The sequence below is a fragment of the Xiphias gladius genome, chromosome 15, assembly GCF_016859285.1.
Source record: "Xiphias gladius isolate SHS-SW01 ecotype Sanya breed wild chromosome 15, ASM1685928v1, whole genome shotgun sequence".
NCBI classification, from domain to species: Eukaryota; Metazoa; Chordata; class Actinopteri; order Istiophoriformes; family Xiphiidae; genus Xiphias; species Xiphias gladius.
The window spans coordinates 25,082,127-25,103,003 of NC_053414.1; the positions used below are offsets into that span (position 1 = coordinate 25,082,127).

Consider the following 20,877-nt stretch of genomic DNA (forward strand, 5'->3'; position numbering starts at 1 on the left):
ACTGGGCGAGCTGTGAGACAGTCAAGGGGAGTGCTGCTCCACTAATCCCCAGGGGGAGGGCGGGAGAGGCTTCAATGGGATCCATGCCATTTTCATTCACCCTACCCTCCTCCTCCTACCCTCCTGCTCTAGTAATGATGTTGCTGCTGAGGAACAGCTGGATTGACTGCACAGATACATAAGCATAAATACAGTCCTTAATACATTGCATGCATTGTAGGGTGTTTACAGTGTGTTGTAGCCTCATGGTTGTGTTGCTGCCATCATTTGGTGTATATGGTGGCGGTTTTGGTAAAAGCATGCCCTCTTGTGAAATATGGTGAAAACACCATTTCACAAGAGGGCATGCATGTGAAATGGTAGATTACCAGTTTCCTAAAGACGCACAGTAAAAAAATGAAAATGTTCTGATATTCAGCTCTAATGAAATTCCTGCAAACGATATTCAAAAAGCTTTTTTCAAAGACAGTCCTCCAACATTTCTGTGGAAAATGGTTTTACTAGGAAGTGACTGACAAAACAGAGCGAGAGAGTGAGCGAGTGGGAGATGCAAATGTTGACCTTGTTTTCTTTGTGATGTAAATTGTTTTGGCTGTCACAACCTTTTGTTTTTTTGAAAACAGTAAATCATAGGTTTGCCCGATTGGAAATACAGTAGCCTTGTAGGGTTATCTGCTCATGAAAAGGTTTAAGACCAAAGATAGGTTTGCAAAGGACAATAAACCAAGATAATACAACTGTTTTAATGGAAAAGTTTTAATTTTTGAATGGCCAAGTTGATATTTCTTAAGGATTCTGATAAACCTTTGTTACATGGGCCAGTACAGATAAAGTATTTGTCTGAAGTCCATTAAACTGTTAAGTTTAAATGTGGCATTAAAGCAACTCTATGTTACTTTAGCTGAACAGGGACCACTGTGGCCACAAGTGGCAGTTACAAGATAATGGTGAATGGTAAAATGTTCTGTCTCAGTAGCATAAGTACAGAAGAGCCACAGTGTCAGAAAACGGAATATATCTAGTTTAAGTTAGCTAACATTAGCCGCCATAAACTGGTCATATCAGACCAAGTCAGGCTGTAGAAGTGAAATCTAGTAGTGTATTGAACTCAGCATGAGTGTATTTTATTGCTTATGAATTCAGCTTTTCATTTGCAAGAGAAGGATCGTGTGTTTCTTCATACAAAAGTTACGTAGCTTTGCCTTCAAGTTGCAATCTGGAAGATCCCAGTCCCGGGTGACTTGGTGACACCTGTAGCTTTGCCTTCAAGTTGCAATCTGGAAGATCCCAGTCCCGGGTGACTTGGTGACACCTGTAGTTACTGGTGGTAATAGCGAATGTGGTTTAATAACAAAGGGTCACAGAATTCGGGGGGCAGCAAAACAAACTATCGACAGAAAAAAAAGAAGTCCGGCAATAATCAGCCTTTTTCCATCATTCTGTGGGCAACTGGATCTGATTTTATGCTGCACACAGCATGAGCCTGCAAATGGCAGCGTTCTCACTCCCTGACAAACACACTGCATTTCCTGTGACTACTTCATAATAAAAGTCAACTCATGTTTTGCCAGTTAATGCTTTAATGTGAAGCTGCAGCAGTAGATAAGGTTCAGTTTGCATTAGCAGTAACTTAACACAGCCTTTTTTTTCCAGGAAATTTGCCACAGACACCCAGTTCACAATACTGCAAATATAAAAATATTGCAATACTTTCATCAGTGGGCCATAGGCTCAAACAGCATTTTGTTACCTCATTGGGCGATAGGCAGTGACTTAATGGACATTCATTTACATGAAAATCTTCTGACCCATGTCAGCACTTTCAGTTTTGTGCCCTGGTAATATTTATGGTGGCTGTAATAATGCTTTACTATCAGCCTGATATATCAGCTCTACTTCTGTAGCCTAGAATTTACACACTTCAAGTTTTTTGAGAGCTCAGTCCCTCAGAGGGTAGTGGCAGAGTGCGTTTTCAATTGTAAGCCATGACTTATAGATAAAACATAGTTGTGAAAACAGTACAAGCAAGAAGTTTTGGTCTACACCCGGTACTAGACATCTTTTGTGAAAACTGAACTGTATGTGGACCAGAAATATTATAATATTTCTTCCACTTTGTGCTTATTATGCTCCATCAGTCAAACTATACACCGATCAGGCACATTATTAAAACCAATGACTGGCTTGAATGTTATGGCTGATCAGGGCATAGTGTACTGAATTCCTCTTTATATGTATTCAGAAAATGTTCTGTGCATTAAAGTAAAGAATTCAGATTAAACTGGATCGCAGTGTTACATTTCTAACCGAATTTTACATTTTCTAAAAGTTAAAGTTGTTAAATTCCTGAAACTCTGAAACAATGTAATTGAAAGCTAAAGAAGATTCCAACTGGAGCTTTTCTTTTTCTCTTTGAACTCCTCAGACCTTACTGTAATACACTGCCCATTCCCTTTTCCCCACCTCATGGGTGTGTCCCTTTACAAACCCATTTATTGCTCCATTGGCTTCTCCATTCAGTCTGCCATTGTTGTTTTCAACATCTATTTGGTCCTTTCTCAGAGCCAAAGCTGGCTTACAGGTGTGCCAGTTCCACAAAACTTGATTCATATCATCCTGTGCCCTGATACCCAGAAGCTTGTCTTCATCACTTCTCTTCTTGTCCACATCATCATCGTCGCTGTCGTCCTTGCAGGAGCGATGCCGATGGAAGCTACGCATCTCCCCACTGATGTTCTCGAAGTATTGGTGGATGCAAACCTTGGCAAAGCTCTTGGCATGTTCCTTACAGGTCTCGTCAAATATCTTGCGCTCGATGTCAATGTAATGAGACCAGTACTTGGTCTTGAGGAAAGCGGCCTGTGTAAAGCATGGTCGTAGAGCCCGGATCAGAAAGGCTGTGAAGGTCATCATGAGCAAAAACATCCATCCACATGCCTGTGAAATATACAATTGACATGTATTAGTATATTGGTATAGCAAGCTAAGCATTATTTTGAGCTCTCAAAATAATACTCTGTGGGCCGAATATAGACAATGGGGAAATGTGTCTTGGTAGTGAACCCAGTATCAGGTTAGTCTTGACTCTTTCAGTCTGACTGAACAGGACATGTAACAGTGTTTTGTGTTGTTCTTATAGATACTTAGTTTAAGTCAAATATTCAAACATGATGGAAAAAGGCATATCTGGCAGCTTCCCCACAGTTTCATAGCTCATTAACAGAATCTGTATATCATTGGACTTTTTAGAGACATGTTAATATTAAGCCTGCATAATTGCCCTTCAGCTGATCAAAGACCTATAAAACAGTGTGGGTGTTTTTGGACGGATTGAAATAGGTCCCAGCTCCATGAATAATAAATTTAGAGGCTTATCTATCCCTCTAATAAGCGGACAGGAAAGCTTTAGCGAGCTCAAAGTGCAAAGTGAGTTAGACTCTGATGGGGGGGATTTAAGTTAAATACAGTTTTAGGAATAAAGCAAAGAAAATTAAATTTTGCTTGGTCATAATTTTCTGTGATTAAGTTCAAAAACTGCCCGCTGTATGTGCCCCCTAACTTTTTGCCATACATACATATATATATGTATATAATTGCCTTTTATAGGACTTAGACATATTTTATCTAATTAGCTATACATTTGTGCTTTATATGAATGAAGAAATTGTCAGAAAATAATTTCTTCATTCATTTATTTATTTTGTTGTCTTAGGGGTAGTCTTAAAATACTGAAATTCTGGAATCAGCCAACCCCCCGGTTGCCAAAACTCCCAAATTCCCAGAAAAAATACGAAGGACCTTAAAACAGTGTCCTCCATTGGCAAAGCTGACATTTTGACTGTCACAGTACAAAAGGCATGTATTACTTATGATATTAATGATGGCACAATACCGGGACCCTAGAACTGAAGCAGCCAATTTAAATTCGGCCATCATCCATTTTATTGTTTACACCTGTGCTTTTCCTACTGTGACATGCCAAAATGTCCACCGTGAAAAAAGCCTGTGGTAGCGATGCTCATGAGAACTGATTTAGCTTCATTAAGTGCTTTTGTTGTTGTCTAAAAATTCAATCTAGCCATGTTGTCAGTGTTAGCAAGCTAGCCAGCCTAGCTGACACCAAATTTCCAAACAACTATACTAGCTTATACCAGGCTATAAGCTAAGGGCATTAGCTAGTTCTACTCAGATTTATTTATTTACAGTTTTGTCTGTGCTACTCAAATGTGCCATCTGACTAACGTTTGGTCTGAGAGATTGTTTGTGTCAGTTGTCTCCACTTCTGCCTCTGTCAAAAGGTTGTCAGCTGATGACCTTTCGGTGTGAAACCATTTACAGAAAAACAGAGAAAAAAAATCCCCAGGCTACCTGTGATATACACTTGATGTATCGTGATGCTGCGACTCTTAGTTCCTGGTGCTCAAACAGGTCTTTGCATGGAATCTTTGCCAGCAGTTTTATCTTCTCCGTCTCTGACACCCCCTTGACGAGACTATAATTCCCAAACTTGTCAATATCCAAGTTGATGCTGAAGGCACACAGGAAGCTCTTCCCATCCATGAGAGTGACAGACACCCAAACTGCAGGTGCTATCAAGGATCTCTGTGTGATTGAACAACACATGTAGCGAAGGATTGAAGGATCCTTCGTCCTTCTACCTGTGGGTCTTTTCCACTCCTCAGCAAGCACTGACACATTATTGTTCAATACAAAACCTAACATAAAGAACCAAATAGGTGGAATAATAAGCAGTCCAATCCCATAGGTGTAGTTGTATTCTGGCATACAGGGGCAGCTGAATTCAAAGGCAGAGTACATCTGTGCACTAGCTAGTGCCATGATGCCACAGATGCCATTCATAAAAGATTCCTGGTTTGATTGGAGGAACTGGAACAGCATACGAAATTTGTCCATCTTGGAAGATGTGGTGGAGCTTTGCTGTTGACAGAAATCAATCTGTGAAAAGAAGAGCAGTAGAGAGTTTCAAATCAACCAGTAAAGAGTGGTAGAAAAGGTACTGAAGCATGCTGATTCTTGTGTCATTACTGTGTACAAAAATCATTTGACAACCAATGTGTTGTTAAACTCTTTTCCTTTTGTGTTATATGAAGAATTTGTAGGAATCATTTCACCACTCTGATAAGAACCTATTTATAAGGGGATTATAAATTGTAACTGATAGATTTATTAACGATTAATAAATGGCTTGCTAATTTTTACAGATAATTTATAAGTATAATTTATATATATTACTAGATTGTGAAATTTCTATCTGGTTGATGAGTGGTTGATAAAGTCAAGTTATTAATGAGGGGTAATAAACCAATCAGGTCACAGAAATATGTTAATAAATCATCAATAAAGGCTAATAAACATTAAGTCAGTGGTTATAATTGTTAATGAGTCATTAAGGGTCAGAGGTTTCTCATTTCCTAACAAGCCTGCAACACAAGTCATCTGTAACTACAAATGTTAATACATTATTAATAAAGGGTTCTTACAATCATCCAAGTATGCTGTTGTTAATGTTAATAATTTATTAATTGATTCATTTGGTTTGAGAGGCTCCGCAGCCCTTATCCAGAAAATCTAAGGCTCAACAGCCAGAGAAATTTTTCACAACCCAGCAATTCAATCCATTCATCAGTGTGTTGTATCTAGAGATAATAAAACAAAGTCAGGTATCTACAGATAGTGATCACACTTACCTATTTTCTCAAGAGTGTGTGAAAAAAAGGAAAGGAAAATTTCATATAATGGCAATGTCCATAATAAAAATATTGCAGTTCTTATCAGGCTTTGTAGCTTTGACTGACTGACTTTGACTCTCTGTGTTGATGTTCAAAGCCGACCGCACAATCTGTCATAATGCCCCTCCCTTCACAGGCACCTGTGTTTCATGTGATGTGACAAAAGATTTTCATTCAACCCACACCTGTTACAGTGCTCAGAAAACACTTACATAATTTCCAGTCAGTTCTTTCAAAATTCACACCAATATTTTCTCTGACTGTAATGAACGTAGAATGTTGTAGTGTTATCTCAAGTTACAGAAGATGCAGTGCTGTTTAGCTATGGCCATAACGATCCAGACATGCAAAAACGGCCTCAAAACATTCAAATATCTGTGGCTTTGGCTGGAAGATTTGGTTGTTGTCTAAGAGGTGAAGGGTAAATCTGTTTCCACGCTTAATCAGGACCAAATAAATCAAGGGACAATGGCTATCACATGCAAAATATAATCATTATTGCATCTGTAAGGGATTTGTTAGTTTATTTCATACAGCCATTTCAACTCAACTGCACCCACTGAACGAAGCAGAGCTCGACAAACCAGTCAGAAACCTACAAGAGAATAAAAGGCAAGGGCTTATTCTCCTCTTCATAGGCACAAACTATTTTCTACACATAATTTGTTTTTATTTGAACAACAGTGTATAGCCTAATGCTTGGTCCTTCATATCATAGTATAATATAGTGTCATTAACACTGTTTATTATTAATTCAGTGACTCAGAGTAAATGGTTCATTTCAGAGTTTTCTGAATGTGCTGTGAAAATTACAGGAAGTTTTTTTTTTCTGATCTGTTTTCTTCAGTGTATTGCACAGGAAAATGTCACAGCAGAGCACATGGGCAAGATGTGCAGGAAATAAGTCATGAAAGACAACCTAGATCTAAAATAGGAAGAGATCACGGAGCCTGTGCTGTGTGTGTTCAAGGTTACTCTCTTGCTTCCTCTTTTGTACCTGTTTACACATTACTGGAACTTTGCAACATTGAGGTAACCCATCATTTCTTCTGGTGTGTATTCTTGTTCTTCTCCTTTAATGTTATGTGCAGTAATAAATGGTGATTAATGTAAAATGTAATCATAGAAATAAGTAAAGTGGATGCTTCCAGGCCATTGAGGAAGTAGCTTATTACTTTCTAGCTTTGCATCGTTGTGAAATTTACTGGCAGGAACATTTTTCATAAAGTATTTTAAATATAATTGCACGGATTTTTATTCAGTCTTTTGTTTTTACATATTTCATGGATCACTAACACATTTTTCAAAATCACTGAAATAATTTGGAACAATTCTTTTTTTCTGTTTGACTTATTCACAAACAGTATTGATGATGCAAGATACACTGCTGCGAGTGTTTGTGGTGGCTCTGGGTCTCTTAACGTGTCCGAGGGATGACCCCGGGGTGGAGGAGGAATGGGATGATATTGTCACAGTGGGCATTCAAAAGCACGAAGAGACGCTGCCGAAGGAAGAAGAGAAACTTGAGCAGGAAATGGCACATACTGACGACAAAGGGCCTCAGAATAACATAAAAAACAGTCCAAAGGAACAAAATCAGCCTGATCAACATGTAACTGACAAACATAAAATGTCAGTCTCAGAAGATGTGACTGTAACCAAAGAAGATTCAGAGGCAGACTATGTTGATCACAGATTACCAGAAGGGGCACATTTTATAGCAAATTCTCATCGAGGTCAGCCAAAAAAGTCCAGAAGTGAACCTGAGATTTCTCTGGAGACTTCACAAACTGACCGTGAGCAAAAAGGAAACTTACAGTTGGACATGATGAGTAAACAGGGAGAAGAAATTCAGACTGATGGCTCTTTTAGAGTCCCAATCAGACCACAAGGGCATCAAGAAAAGCCTGAGGAGAAGGAAGTGTTCAGCTCTAAAGAACAGGTAGCATCTGTGTCAGAAAATAAGATGTCAGAAAATGAAACTTCAGAGAAGTCAATCGCTGACTTGGAGGAGGATTACCTCTGGTACATATGGAATGCATTCTCCATTATTTCCATGATTCGCTTCATCAGGAAATACTTGAGAAAAAATTCCCAAATGAAACATGGTGAAGCCAGGACCTTCCCAGTGACCCACATTGCTGGTGAAGTGCTACTACCCGACAGTGACACTCTGCAGAGTTTTCATTCTAAATGTGTTCAGGTCTCACCCAATAAGAAATGGAGAGAGGGTGAATTTTTGGAAGGGTTTGCAAATCACATGGTGGAGGCAATGAGGACCATCTGTGATAAAAGTGGGGGCATGGTGATTGAGGACTGTCAGATGTTGGATGCATGTGATATAATTGTTCCCTTTACCCTTCCTGAGCCATATAGTTTTCAGTGCCTCCTCTGGAATAACCAGGTGAGTGATCTGCTGTCAGATATACAAATCTGTGGTCAAATAAAAGTGGTGGAAAATAAGAAAATCCAAAATGGCTGCCACTGCCAGTCCTCTGATGCAGACGATATGGTTTGCCTGCTGCATTGTGAGAATGAGAAAGTAGAGACAAAAAATACTGATGTTTGTGATGGCCTTCTTTGCTTGAAGAACCCTCCTTTCCTGTCAAAATCACAAGTAACCAGATGGTTTCAGAGCACTATCAAACAAGCATGGGCGCTGATTTCACATAAGTATGAGTTTGAGCTCAGCATTCGCTACATTGATGCTCCAGGTGCTCTGGTTGTTCGATTCAGATCAGGGAAGAAGATTAGCTTCAGTATGAATCCTGTAGTCAAATTCAATGCTGATGCTCATTTCTACATTACGCCTTGCTCCCCAAACAATTTGGACATCTTCTGGATGCTCTCCCTGACCACCTACGAAGATCGTCTCTTAGAATCTCTCGCTAAACGCCTACCTGAAAACTCCTGCCACATACAAACTCTTGAAATTGCATGTTTCCTTCACAAGAGACAGGCAGCACTGTCAGGAAGTAGTGCGCTCAGGGACTCTCATTTCAAAACTGCACTAATGCATCTGCTTCTTATTAAAGACCCAGCACATTGGAAACCAAACTGTTTGACATGTAGGCTACGAGACTTACTGGGCTTCATGGAGAGAAGCCTGGAGAAAAAGCTCCTGCACCATGTTTTTGTTGGGAACCCTTTAACTCAGAATATTATTCAAATCCCTGCTGAGTTTACTCAAGCAAAGCCAGTGAATCTCTTCCATCCCCTTGTGGTACATAACTGTATCTACCGAAATGTTCTGCTGCATTTCCAGGAGATGCTTAGAAATGCACACATGCTGATACATGATTATGTTGATCAGTGTATTGACAGTGCCAGCCATTTGAGAACAATTAAATTTTGAAGGATGAAATGTACAGGTTTAAATAATGGTTTTAATTTTTCCCTTTTGAGCAATGAATGGAATATGAAATTGTGCAATAGAAACATGTACAAGAAAAAGCAATTTATTTAAAATTTTGATCATTTCCACAGGATTTTAGTAATCATCCTCCCAGTAGTTTAGGAAGTCTCTGTGCTCTTCCATGTCGGGGTCCTCCAAACTGAATGTGTCAGCAACAAATGATTTCATCCGAGGCCCACCAGCCACATACCCATCCTTGCCACTCAAGTCGACCTTCCAGGAGTGACTGGAGACGATATTACTGGTAGCTGTTGAAATAGGACATGATAAATCAAACCTTAGTTTGTGAGAGTAGCTTTGGGCCATTTGTCTAAAGATTCTGTAAGCTTGCTTAATTGTCAAATCATGGATGAGCACTTTGGACTTCCAATATTGCCTGTACATGTCAGCAAAATGTTTCTTGAATTGACTGATGCTCAAGTTTAGCTCTGTGTCAAACTGAGGATCATGTGTCATTGCATTTCATACCAATGGGTTTTGTAATGACTCTCTGTAATGTGTAAATACAGAAAAGGTGGAAACTTACCCCTAGACTTTGCTTCGGGGCAAGCTGATGCACAGCAGGTGCACACAGAGTCGTCACCGTAAAGCTCCTTCCACCTAAAATCATTAAGTTTCGTTATTAGGTCTTCAAATGCCAGCTGGCAAGCATGGTGATAGACAACAGATAAGTACAAAACACCGCAGGTGGCAATGCTCAGTCACAGAAGTACCACTAAGTGTTGATAAAAGCTTAGTAGTTTTGTCTGTCATGCTCAAATGAAATTTTCATCCTACGAGACCTTCAAAAGCAAGCTACCTCCAATTGAAGGTGCTCAACCGAAACTTACTTTTTGTTTGCTGGATCATAATTGCAAGCCTTTGAACTCGGAGTTGGAGTAAGTTTCCTCATAGAGATCTCACAGTGCATGTATAATTGCTGAAAGACATTGGACTTTTGTTTTAAACAGGCTGGACACTTTGACAATACACAGCTGTTTACTCATGCAGTACCTGTGATGAGGAAGAAGTGGACGCCATGTCCTTGAAAATGAAGGCATCCACACTGAATTTCTGGACCATCTTTGAGGCGCCACTGAGGAACTTTGACTGCTCAGTCACCTTGCCATCAATCATACAGCTGCCATTGGGGAGAATACACTTTATAACTTTGAACTAAGTGAAAAGTACATTTTAATTCTGAAACAATTTAAAAATTTTACCCTTGGTTGTCAATGACTGTATATTTAGGATTGGAGTTGGGGTCTTGGTAGGCAGTCATGAAACACTTGTTGATGTAAATCCTCTGATCTCCAGAACTTGCAGTGCTGTCAGGTTGCTTGGCCTCAAAGTACATTGGCTGGCCCAAGGTGTAGGTTTTTGCACCTGTGATTTCATTCCCTGATGCTGAGACAAAAATTAATCACTGGACATTTTGACACTTACAAATTAAGGGGGCTGCTGCATTTATTTGCTACTTAAGTGATAGCGTTACAAAAACAAATAAAAATAAATATCCCAAGTGAAAATATTTGATCTACCAGAGTTCTTAAGAGTCTGATGATGAATTCCTGAAAATGTTATGCATTTCAATATTATATGATTGTATATAGTATGCCTTCAAATGCTTAGAGAACAGATAACAGATCCCTTTATAGTGGTATAAAAATCTGTAAATAAATATTTGTATGAACTAAATAGTTTGTCTCCACCTTTGAATCAATTTTGTATGCAGTTTTCTTTTGGCATCAGTTACAGGTGTGTTCAGCGCAAAATCAAGCTTAAGAAGCCCCATTGTTGTTTCCACCTTATACAGAATCTTTAGTGGTTTGATAGAGAAAAATGGGAGTGTATTATTGAAGAATTCTCCCAAATTACTTACCAGTTTAAGATTTAACTGAACCAGTTTATACCACTTCAGTTTTTTCATGCCTTTTGTCCCCATTTGAAGCTACCATTTTCCCTCCATGTTACATATTTGACTTTTAGGATATTGTCAAATATTTTGTTCTGTTTTCCTACTTGTGTCCAAACCATTCCTTTGCATCCAAAAAGCTTGTAGGAAAGGCCTTGTGCTGAAAATGCTGGTCAACAGCTTTGCATGGTAAGAACACAAGCATGAGGAAATCAATTCACACACACAAAAAAAAATTAACATACCATCTTGAGCAGTAAGGATCAAACTACTTCTTGGTTGGAGTGCTTTGAAAACTGTTCCTCCTTGTAGTTTGGGATAGAAGCCAACTTTATAGGAGTGAAACAACCTGCAAAAGTCATTTGAAAACTTATGTTAATACAAAATTGGAAATGCACAGCAATCTTTGATTACCCTGTAGTCTTAACAGTATGCACAGTGTTGCCTAAATATAAATGCTTAATTTGAAAGTTTAGACTTGGTATTAAATGCTTGAGCTAAAAGTCAGTTACAACCTAGACCTAAAATTATTATACAATCTGGGCAAAACTAAAACTAGATCAAGTCTTACCTGGGAAATTTACACTGCAAATGAATGTCAAATGGCATTTCCCTTAAAATCTGACTGGTGGGCTTGTAGTGGAGCACATTGCTGATGGACAGATAATCTGCATTACTCTGGAATAAAACATTTCTGTGGTTGGTTGTAGTTTGTCATAGTGAATCAGGAAATTGTATTGAAAAAGAAAGAAATGAAGACACGTTTACCAACCTCTCTTTTGAAGCCACAGCCAGTTTTCAGAAGGTACAGAAAGTAGTAATGGGCTTTGGTACCTTGGTTAACAGGACACGTACCTAGTTTCAAATTTTTATAAGCATCTCTAGTCTTAAAGACCTCTCTCCTAATTCTTACATACATTCTGTCAACGTGACACAGGATTTCAACCAACTCTGCTCCGGTTTTTGCCGTACTTCCTGCTCCTCCAGCAGTGGAAGGAGGAAGTAATATTTCCTTCACCCAGTCAGGGAGGGGTCTGGAACCCTTTTCTGGCTTGAAAGCCTCTTTCTGGTACTTGGAAGATGAGACATGCACATACTCAGGAAACCTCTTTGCTTCAGGTGTTGAAGATCCACTACCTGAGGCACTCCTCAAAAGCTTGGATTCGGGTGCAGGGGCTGGCATAATGTCTTCACCCATCACTGTCTCCATTCTCACCCACTCTAACTCAGGATCTTGCACAAACTGGCCATACCCAGCTTCACTTCTAAACTGATAACTATGGGCAGAACAAAACAGCAGTAATAGAAACCCAGCGTGCATCAACCCCATTTTTACTCAGCTGCCTCACACGGAAGATGACCCTTCACCGAAACAGGGTGAGTATGATAGTGGTGGGTCACCTGACTTTTGTGTTCTGCGATCAGAGAGAGACTTCCCACAGCTGCTGCAAATCTCAATCAGGAACAACCAATGAGAGGAGACAGATAATGTCCACCCTTAACATGCTATACCTTTCTCTGTATCTTTCATACACCACTGTGGCTTGATAAAGTACACTCAGTTGTCAGTTTATTAGGCCCACCTAGCTAAAACTAATGCAGTCTAATACAGCAATTTGTGATAAATCCTCCTTTGTGATGATTATAATGTTCAGTTTTTACTGACACTGTGTTAAAGAGGTGCTGCAATTTGTGATGCTGTTGAACTGTACTGCATTATAGAAAGAGGTGTGTCTGTTGTTTAGCCCATTCTCATTGATTGGAATGGGGTGGACAAAATAATAGGAATACCTGTCAACATAACGCAATGCAGTTCAACAATACCACGGACTACATCCTTCAAAATGATCATACAGTTAAATCAAAACTTCTCTGAAAAAGTTTCAACAAAAACTGAACATTGAAACCTTCATGAAAGGAAGATTTACTGCAGGACTCTTGTATTACACTGCATTAGTTTTAAGTAGGTGTTCCTAATATACTGAAAAACTGAGTGTATATTTTAATGTGACGTTTCCTTATTTATTCCAATTCAGTGGTATGCTGTGGAAAATCAGGTTTAAATGAAATCAATAATTTTCAATTTACTTAATAGGTAGGGTTTACTTTTATTTTTACCTCTCCATAGTCAGGTAGCAACAGGGCATTTCTCCTTAAATTTCAGTAAAACATGTATCATACAAAGAGTGAAGGTGAACAAGCCAAGACATTAATCACATCATCATTATTAAATATCAATGAAGTGCCTAGTATTAATATTAGATATCTAATAAACTGAGACATACATTGACAATTAAGCTTAAATAAAAATGTGCAAAAGACATAGTTATGTTATGAAAATGTTTTTAATATTTCACAAAGCGGATTAATTATATGAACACATTTCCTATCACTGATAAGCTTAAGAGTCTTAATGTTTTTTCCAAAATCAAGAGATCACTCAAAATCAAAAGATGGGGAGAAAAATTGGGCTAATCAAAAAAAAAACAACGTTTATTTTAAGCTGACTTTGTTTTTTGTCAAATATAATATTCGTTTTCTTATATCACAGTATAAAATAACATTTTTTCTTTTATATTTTTGTATTTTATAATCACATTTTTCTTTTCTATTTTTTTTTTTTTTTTAAAATCAAACCCGGATGTTACGCGGGTGATGATGTCAATACTAGGAAGTTCCAACACAACCCACTTCGCTAGACGTTGTGCTCGGAAGCTGAATATCCCTCGTTGGCTTCTTTCTTTATAAACAAAGCGAAACAGTTGTATTTGGTTTGTTGGAATATCGTTTTATGTAGGACCAAACAGCCTCATTTTTACTTTGTATCCTATGTTTGTGCTGGAATGCATTATTATCGTTTGTGTTAGCTGTCTAGCTAACAAGCCAGCTGGCTTGCTAACAAACCAGCTATCAGCTAAGGTTGTTTTGATTATTATTGTGAACAGTAGCGTTACATCTACGGTGTCTTGGCTCAGTTGTCCAGAGCTATTACACGCTGAACGTTTTTTCCCATATAGTCCAGTGGAATGGGGAAATGATTTTATGTCTTACAAGCTACGAAGTAAAAGATACAGTTCATGTAAAACGTGAATATAGCACCAGCTAGCTGGTAAGCTAACTTTCACGTCAAACGGCAGTCGCCTTACTTTCGCTCTCACTGCTGGGGACCCTCTGTTCGTCCCTTACCCTGAACAGTGGAGGTCTGGCGAGCTTAAAAAGCTCTCTGTGAATCGGATCCAATGCGTGGGATGATGGGGACCCAGAGTAGTCCTGTCAAGAGTTACGATTATCTCCTGAAATTTCTTTTGGTGGGAGACAGCGATGTCGGAAAGGGAGAAATCTTGGAAAGTTTGCAAGACGGATCTGTAGAGTCTCCTTATGCATACAGCAGTGGTGAGTAGATGTCTCCGCTTTGGTCAGTTGTTTAGAAAGAAAATAAATGGGCTAGAATGACCGACATCAACTAACTTTGTGTGGATCATGTGCAATCCCAGGGATTGATTACAAGACCACCACGATTCTGCTGGATGGGAGAAGAGTGAAATTAGAGTTATGGTAAGTATTTTTATTATCAAATCAGTAGTTGCTGCAGTAATGAATAAACCCATAGCATATTGATCTACCTACATGCTTGTGCCTGTGTGTTCAACAGGGACACATCAGGGCAAGGTAGATTCTGCACCATCTTCAGGTCTTACTCTCGTGGAGCACAGGTGAGGACTTGTAGAGCAATTTTAGTGTGTTTTTTTTTTTTTTTTTTTCCCCTCACTATTTAATTCCTTATACATGTCAACATGTTTGGCTTTCGTTCCACAGGGCATTGTGCTCGTATATGATATCACTAATGGCTGGTCGTTTGATGGCATTGACCGCTGGATTCGGGAAATTGATGAGGTAATTCCCTTCAACCCATTTCTGGTTGACAAAGAAATAAAGGAAACACATGTAGATGGGGGCATATCTTGTGTCTGTATCATTCAAGTCCTGAGAAAGGTCAGGTCATTTTCTGTTTCTAGCTCTGCTACAGAGTCTGTAAACCAAAGAGCTGGACATGTATACTATTTTTTTTTGAGAACCTGTTAAAGAAATACATTAAAATCTGGTAACCAGATATTACAACAGTATCCTTCACTTCCATCAGCATGCCCCCGGTGTGCCCAGGATTCTGGTAGGAAACCGACTTCACCTGGCTTTCAAGCGGCAGGTGCGAACGGAGCAGGCAAGGGCTTATGCAGAGAAGAACAGCATGACTTTCTTCGAGGTCAGTCCGCTCTGCAATTTCAACGTCATTGAATCCCTCACAGAGCTTTCACGCATTGTGCTGATGAGGCACGGGATGGACAAATTTTGGAGGCCCAACAAAGGTGAGCTTGTTAATCATTTTTGCCTACCAATTCTTTCAGATTAGGAATGTATGCGTTATTTTCTATTGTAGTTCCACCGCAGCTCTCACAAATGAGATGAAAAAAATGTGATTAAATTTTAATTTGTGTTTTATTTTGAGGTATTCACCTCTAAAGCAAAAAACACCCACACACTGAATAAATGCTCCCAAAAAAGGCGATTCATGGAATACAGATACGTTTTCGACCTTATGCCTTCATCAGGTAATGTTGAGAATATGACTAAGAAGGTCCACATGTACAGTGGCATGAAAAAGTTTTGGTACCCCTGGATAAAATTTCTGTTACGGTGAATAGTTAAAGAGGCACAGCACGCTTAAACAAGTTTTTGACCTGTAAACTAAATCATATGACTGTGCTGTGATGAAACACATCAGTGCTGGTGTTGATACTAACATTTTTTTCCAAAATGAGAAAAATCATCATTTTATAGGTTGAAAATGGCTCAACTCAGCATCTACTGTTTTAAATCATCCCAAACCTTACAAATCCAATGCTGACATAGTCAACCGTTTGGGACTTGTTTAGGTCATGAAATTTATATTTAAAAAAAAAAGAATGTTAACGGCCTCTAATCAGAGGTGATTGACCCACATCATCCAGCACCCATCACTGAGAGGGATTCTGTGAAAACCCGCTCATTTTCGAATATATACTGATTGAGACTCATAATTCACAGGAGTTTACGCTTTTTTTGCTAATCCTCTACTTAGTATTTTTCTGTTTTGGCGCAGTGGTTTGGATTTGTGGGGTTTTTTTTGTTTTTGTTTTTTTTGTTTTTTGTTTTTGGTTTTTTTTCCGCTGTAGAAGCCCCGCCAGACTGCATTCTTTCCCTTCAGACCCTCATATGGCTCAGCAGTGGTTGCAGATGGCAGCAGGTCCCTGAAGAGAAACACACTGCTATGTACATTTGTAATCTGTATATTTTATAGAGCGCTATTCTAACTACACTCTTGGCTCCAAGAGCTCTAACTTTGGACATTACTGGTGCTGGAGCCAACGGCTCAAATTGATGTGGCTCTGGACCACCGTGGTCCTCCACCACACTAATGTCCACTTCAGGGGATTCTGGAGGGGAAAAGACCTCCCACAAGCCACCTCTTCTCTATCAAACCCATAGGCCTTAGCGTAAACAGCTCTGGGGGGTTTTGGGACATCCTCAGATCCATCATGACCAAGTGTTCAGCGTTTCTCTAACTTTACAGTGGCGAGGAGGGTCACAGGTAATGCTATTGGAAACAGGTTGGTCACTGTTTCCATGCAGGGACATCCCTTATGTTTGAACATGAAAACAAAACAAGCGAAATTTCTAGATGTCAAACCCATAGGCATTGGATGTTTAGGTCGGAAGACTGTGAGGGCCATAGCAAAGCCTTCAGCTCTTGAGTTAGTACATTGTGGATTTTGAGGTGTGTTTAGGATCATTGTCCTGTTGTATCTCTAACTTTATGCCCTTTGGAAATCAATTCATCTTCTACTCAGTAATCTATTCACAGTAACAGAAATTTTGACCAGGGTGCCCAAACTTTTTAATGCCACTGTATACCTCACCTAACTCAATCCAAGTGTGGGTCCCAGGTTCATACATTGAAATATTCACCACTGGATTTTTTTCTGTCAATCGAGTGCATTGTATATGAATGGATTTCCATTTGCGCTCTTAAGAACATTTCAGAGTTAAATTTGAAAAGCTGAAAAGCATTGTGAATACCTAGAAACAGTGTATGACTTACTATGGATAATCCACAGTCACTGTCAACACTCTGCATCGGTGCTATTTCTTTTGTAGAAAGATGTTTCAAGTGAAAGCCATTCAGCACTGAATACCTGGGCACTGTTTCTGGAAAGACTTACTACTGTTGAGAATAATGAAATGTGTATATCCGTTGTTGAGTTACAGTTAAATCACAATGCTAGGTGTTTGAACATCTTTTGTCTTCCAGGTGTGTACAGGAGTATAGAAAAAAACAGTATTTGTCACATGTTGGAACTATGACATCCTCCCCAAAATGTAGTTATTTAAAAAGCTTTAAAATCTGTACACTATTCTTTTACATATCTTGCTATCAGACAAACAGGTGTGTAAATGTAAGCTATCATCGTGTGATCATGGATTTAAATTGACCAAGGGTTACCAAAGAATTCATTTTTTAGAGTGCTTCCAGTTCTAGGTTGTAATTATACAATACTAAAAACTAAAAAAGTGTGCAGAGTTTACAAAATATAGCTTAAATATTGATAACAGCAAGGAACCTGAAAAAAAAATATTTAGTAGAAACAGTAAGAAATGTGCAGGGGTAAAAATCTTTATCTGGTACAGGGCATCTGCTTGGTTTCCACTTATTTGTAATTTCTGAATAGTAGTGTTTAAGAACATACTGAAAAGATGTATTGAAAAGTACTGTAGGCATCTCACATCTGCAATTAAACTTCTTAGTGTATTTTACATGACTTTGAGTCATAACATCCATATTCCTTTTTCTTATTTCATCTTGTTCTTCAGTCTTCAGCCTCCAAGATCTGTGCTGCCGTTCGATCGTCTCCTGCACACCGGTGCACCTCATTGACAAACTGCCCCTCCCTGTGGCCATTAAATCCCGCCTCAAGTCTTTCTCTATGGCCAACGGCATGAATGCAGTCATGATGCATGGACGCTCCTATTCGGTGGCCAACAGTGCAGCCTCAGGTGGTAGCAGTGGTGGAAGCAAAGCCAACAGTCTCAAACGCTCAAAGTCCTTCAGGCCTCCACAGAGTCCTCCAAAGAACTCTTCGTCCTCCTCCAAGGGGAACTGTAAGATTTCATAGTGAAAAAGTGGACTAATGGTTGCCTCCACAGGACCAATATTAAAGGTGTTGTTGCTCCACAAGGTCACGAAGCCAGAGACGAGCATGGAGAGCTGCAAGCTGTCTTCATCGGAAACGGATATAGCTGCGAACTTACGTTGACCTTTGGGAACTGCCTTGGATGGCTGGGTTGTTTTCTGTTCTCTTTGCGCTTGCCGGTGCCATCTTGTGGATGTCCGTTTACTCTTACTCTTTACTACAGAGGCTCACTGTGATGAAGTAGAACAAGATTTCCCTGGGACCAACGGATGTGAATCAAGGATTATCACTCACCTGTTAACACTACAAATGAGTGGAGGGACATTAGCTAGCTTTTACGTGGAACGGGATTGTTTATTGGTATTTAAAGTTGACTTGAAGTTGTAAATATACTGTATGTGCTGTTGTTTTGGTCTGTGTTCAGTGATTGTTCTTGGGGAGGAGCTTCTTGCTCTTGTTTTGTCTTGAATGTGTCGGGAGCTTTGATGCTCTGATGTAAGACTTATTTGTGTCTCTTATGCTCTTCGCCTACCGTAGAAAATTCCCTTTACAACCTCAAGGGTGCTGAGCTACTTATTTAAAACTCAGATTAGTTAAGTTTTACATAAGACCGGCATAAATTGAATGTCATGAGCATGCAGGGCTAGTTTCACAGATACACTAGTACCGGACTTAAGAAAAATTTAGATGAGTAATCAACTGAAAACATTCTTATTCTAGCACTATTGACTCTGTGAAACTGTCCAGCAAAGTCAAGCCAAATCGTCTTGTTTGCAAAGGTTTCCTGTGGTGCCCCTAAATTTCAGCCCAAACAAATTCACCATCCCTCTCCATCAGTCATTGGTTCAGACATCTGTTGACTTTCTAAAAGCATTTATGCCCCTAAATCTAATATTCTTAGTTGTATCATTGCCTTAAATGGTTTAAACTATCAACAGCATGATCAATTTGAATCTGTTAACTCCTGGGGAAATTCAAAAAGTGCTCGGAACTGGTGAGGAAACTTTGTGCAAATCCAGATGTACAGCTTGTTTGCTCAATTATGGCATTTTGCCTTCAGAATGTTCCGCAACGCAGGATATGGGTGTGAGGAACATTTTAATTTGAATGCTTTTTGGATATTTTATGTATATGCTATGTATTTATGAATGTAAAACAATATCCATCTGCTACTTTCTTTGTGGCCATGTGGGACTGTAAGAATCAGAGGTGGAAAGTCACTGGGTATTTCTGCTACTGTAATATTTTTAATGAGCATTGCTCCTTGTCTGAATATTTGTACTTTTGCTGCTTAAATTAATTCTAATTTCCCAAGGTTCTTAAAAATGTGTGTATAATAATAGGAAGGATTACAATGGTTGTTTACAAAAAATCTTTTTTTTTCTGGACACAATGCAATTACCATGTAATGTCATGTGAACTTAGACTTTAGAAGTGGCACAAATTCTTGTTGTTTTTAAAAAAAAAAAAAAGATCCGAACTAACTAATTTTTCTTTTAAATAATTGAATATTTTACAATTTTTTTTTTTTATTCTATTAATCTTATAGAAATTCTCAGTCTTCTTTCCATCTCTGATTCACATTTGCTGTATCTCCACATCAAAATTCCCAGTGTCATGAGTGTATGTATGAATAGGGTCAACGAGTGCATAAAAAATTGGTGCATGTTCCATGCTGGCGCCTGTTTTATGTGGTGTATGGTGTGAGACCAGTACAATAGGCTAACAGAACTCTGGAGTGAACATTGAAAGCACTATATGTAATATTTGATAAGGGTTGTTGCTATCAGAGCCCTGTGTCTAAAGGTTTGGATACGGGATGAATATAATTTTGTCTCCACTGAAAACAGTCACCCATCAAAATAAAGGGTAAAATTACAAGATCTGATTTGTGTTTTCATCAACTTGATGATTTTTCATTCAAACATTCAACAAGGTCATTGTGCGAATTGTGGGAATATTTTTGTTCCCTTTGTCCAGTCCGGGGCCGCGGGTGCTCAAGTGCCATAAAACCCGTGGGGGGGTTGCTGAATTGATTAGCTGCTCTCTCGGTATTGGCCAGTGTCGGATAACGGGCATGTCGCTGCAGCGCCTGAATGCAGCTCGGTCAAAAGTCACCCAAAGGTTGCGGGGTCACTGCCAATGAAAGGATGAGGGGAGCTGCTTCTCATCGCCTCAGAGCCGCGCCGGGACAAAGATGAGTCGCACACCATTGAAAATGTGGCGCTTTACGTCTTCCCACCTGACCGTGGCATCTCTGAGCTCCGTGTGAATGAGGGACGGTGGTAAATTGACCGACGTCTAGACAAGGACGATGTAAACAGCGTGTTTTGCAGGACGTGATGCGACACGCCCCGTGTTTGGTTTTCACGCTTCCCGCCTTGCGCTCCAGACGACTCTTTATAATTTGCTCTTTGATTCGTGCAAGAAAACTAGTCTTCGTAGTTTAAGTTTTTGCATTGCGTAAAACCTCTGTCCATATCCAACTACAACCAAAGAGGGAATTATAACCAACAACTGCAACAGCTCTTAGCGGGAAAAAACAAAAAACAAAAAAACTGCTTAGGATCTTATTTATGAATGTCACCTCTA

The 20,877-nt window shown here is 39.3% G+C and overlaps 4 protein-coding genes across 6 annotated transcripts; 2 read left to right on the plus strand and 2 right to left on the minus strand.

Annotated features, from left to right (window-relative positions):
• Positions 1-2,135: 2,135 nt before the first annotated feature.
• On the minus strand, positions 2,136-4,919 carry LOC120800613 (calcium homeostasis modulator protein 1). Its single transcript, XM_040146843.1, has 2 exons — positions 4,369-4,919; positions 2,136-2,937 (listed from the first exon to the last, which is right to left on the minus strand). The coding sequence occupies exons 1-2, from the start codon at positions 4,912-4,914 to the stop codon at positions 2,422-2,424; spliced, it is 1,062 nt and encodes a 353-aa protein (XP_040002777.1). The 5' UTR covers positions 4,915-4,919; the 3' UTR covers positions 2,136-2,421.
• Positions 4,920-6,690: 1,771 nt separating this feature from the next.
• Positions 6,691-10,223, plus strand: LOC120800019 (inositol 1,4,5-trisphosphate receptor-interacting protein). Of its 3 annotated transcripts, XM_040145733.1 has the most exons (3): positions 6,691-6,802; positions 7,115-8,154; positions 10,116-10,223. In XM_040145733.1, exons 2-3 carry the CDS (start codon positions 7,120-7,122, stop codon positions 10,191-10,193), a joined length of 1,113 nt encoding a protein of 370 aa, XP_040001667.1. In that variant the 5' UTR covers positions 6,691-6,802; positions 7,115-7,119; the 3' UTR covers positions 10,194-10,223. The 3 variants fall into 3 exon arrangements, with proteins under 3 accessions (XP_040001667.1, XP_040001665.1, XP_040001666.1); XM_040145731.1 differs by lacking the exon at positions 10,116-10,223 and having other exon boundaries at positions 7,115-9,140; XM_040145732.1 differs by lacking the exon at positions 10,116-10,223 and having other exon boundaries at positions 6,693-6,782; positions 7,115-9,140.
• On the minus strand, positions 9,188-12,471 carry zp3c (zona pellucida glycoprotein 3c). Its single transcript, XM_040145734.1, has 8 exons — positions 11,832-12,471; positions 11,631-11,737; positions 11,305-11,408; positions 10,368-10,551; positions 10,159-10,285; positions 9,996-10,084; positions 9,692-9,765; positions 9,188-9,413 (listed from the first exon to the last, which is right to left on the minus strand). The coding sequence occupies exons 1-8, from the start codon at positions 12,387-12,389 to the stop codon at positions 9,241-9,243; spliced, it is 1,416 nt and encodes a 471-aa protein (XP_040001668.1). The 5' UTR covers positions 12,390-12,471; the 3' UTR covers positions 9,188-9,240.
• Positions 12,472-13,725: 1,254 nt separating this feature from the next.
• Positions 13,726-20,166, plus strand: LOC120800021 (ras-related protein Rab-40C-like). The gene is made up of 6 exons (XM_040145735.1): positions 13,726-14,452; positions 14,554-14,614; positions 14,712-14,772; positions 14,876-14,953; positions 15,201-15,423; positions 17,966-20,166. The coding sequence occupies exons 1-6, from the start codon at positions 14,299-14,301 to the stop codon at positions 18,265-18,267; spliced, it is 879 nt and encodes a 292-aa protein (XP_040001669.1). The 5' UTR covers positions 13,726-14,298; the 3' UTR covers positions 18,268-20,166.
• The last annotated feature ends 711 nt before the right edge of the window (positions 20,167-20,877 follow it).

Bases quoted from the DNA above. Each gene is read 5' to 3' on its own strand.
- LOC120800019 (XM_040145731.1), top strand. From the start codon at position 7,120: ATGATGCAAGATACACTGCTGCGAGTGTTTGTGGTGGCTCTGGGTCTC.
- LOC120800021 (XM_040145735.1), top strand. From the start codon at position 14,299: ATGCGTGGGATGATGGGGACCCAGAGTAGTCCTGTCAAGAGTTACGAT. The intron at 14,615-14,711 runs GTAAGTATTTTT...TGTGTTCAACAG, and splicing joins AGAGTGAAATTAGAGTTATG to GGACACATCAGGGCAAGGTA. The intron at 15,424-17,965 runs GTGAGCTTGTTA...CTTGTTCTTCAG, and splicing joins ATTTTGGAGGCCCAACAAAG to TCTTCAGCCTCCAAGATCTG.
- zp3c (XM_040145734.1), bottom strand. From the start codon at position 12,389: ATGGGGTTGATGCACGCTGGGTTTCTATTACTGCTGTTTTGTTCTGCC. The intron at 11,409-11,630 runs GTAAGACTTGAT...TGACTTTTGCAG, and splicing joins TTGCAGTGTAAATTTCCCAG to GTTGTTTCACTCCTATAAAG. The intron at 10,085-10,158 runs GTACTGCATGAG...AATGTCTTTCAG, and splicing joins CCACTTCTTCCTCATCACAG to CAATTATACATGCACTGTGA.
- LOC120800613 (XM_040146843.1), bottom strand. From the start codon at position 4,914: ATGGACAAATTTCGTATGCTGTTCCAGTTCCTCCAATCAAACCAGGAA. The intron at 2,938-4,368 runs GTAGCCTGGGGA...TATATTTCACAG, and splicing joins ACATCAAGTGTATATCACAG to GCATGTGGATGGATGTTTTT.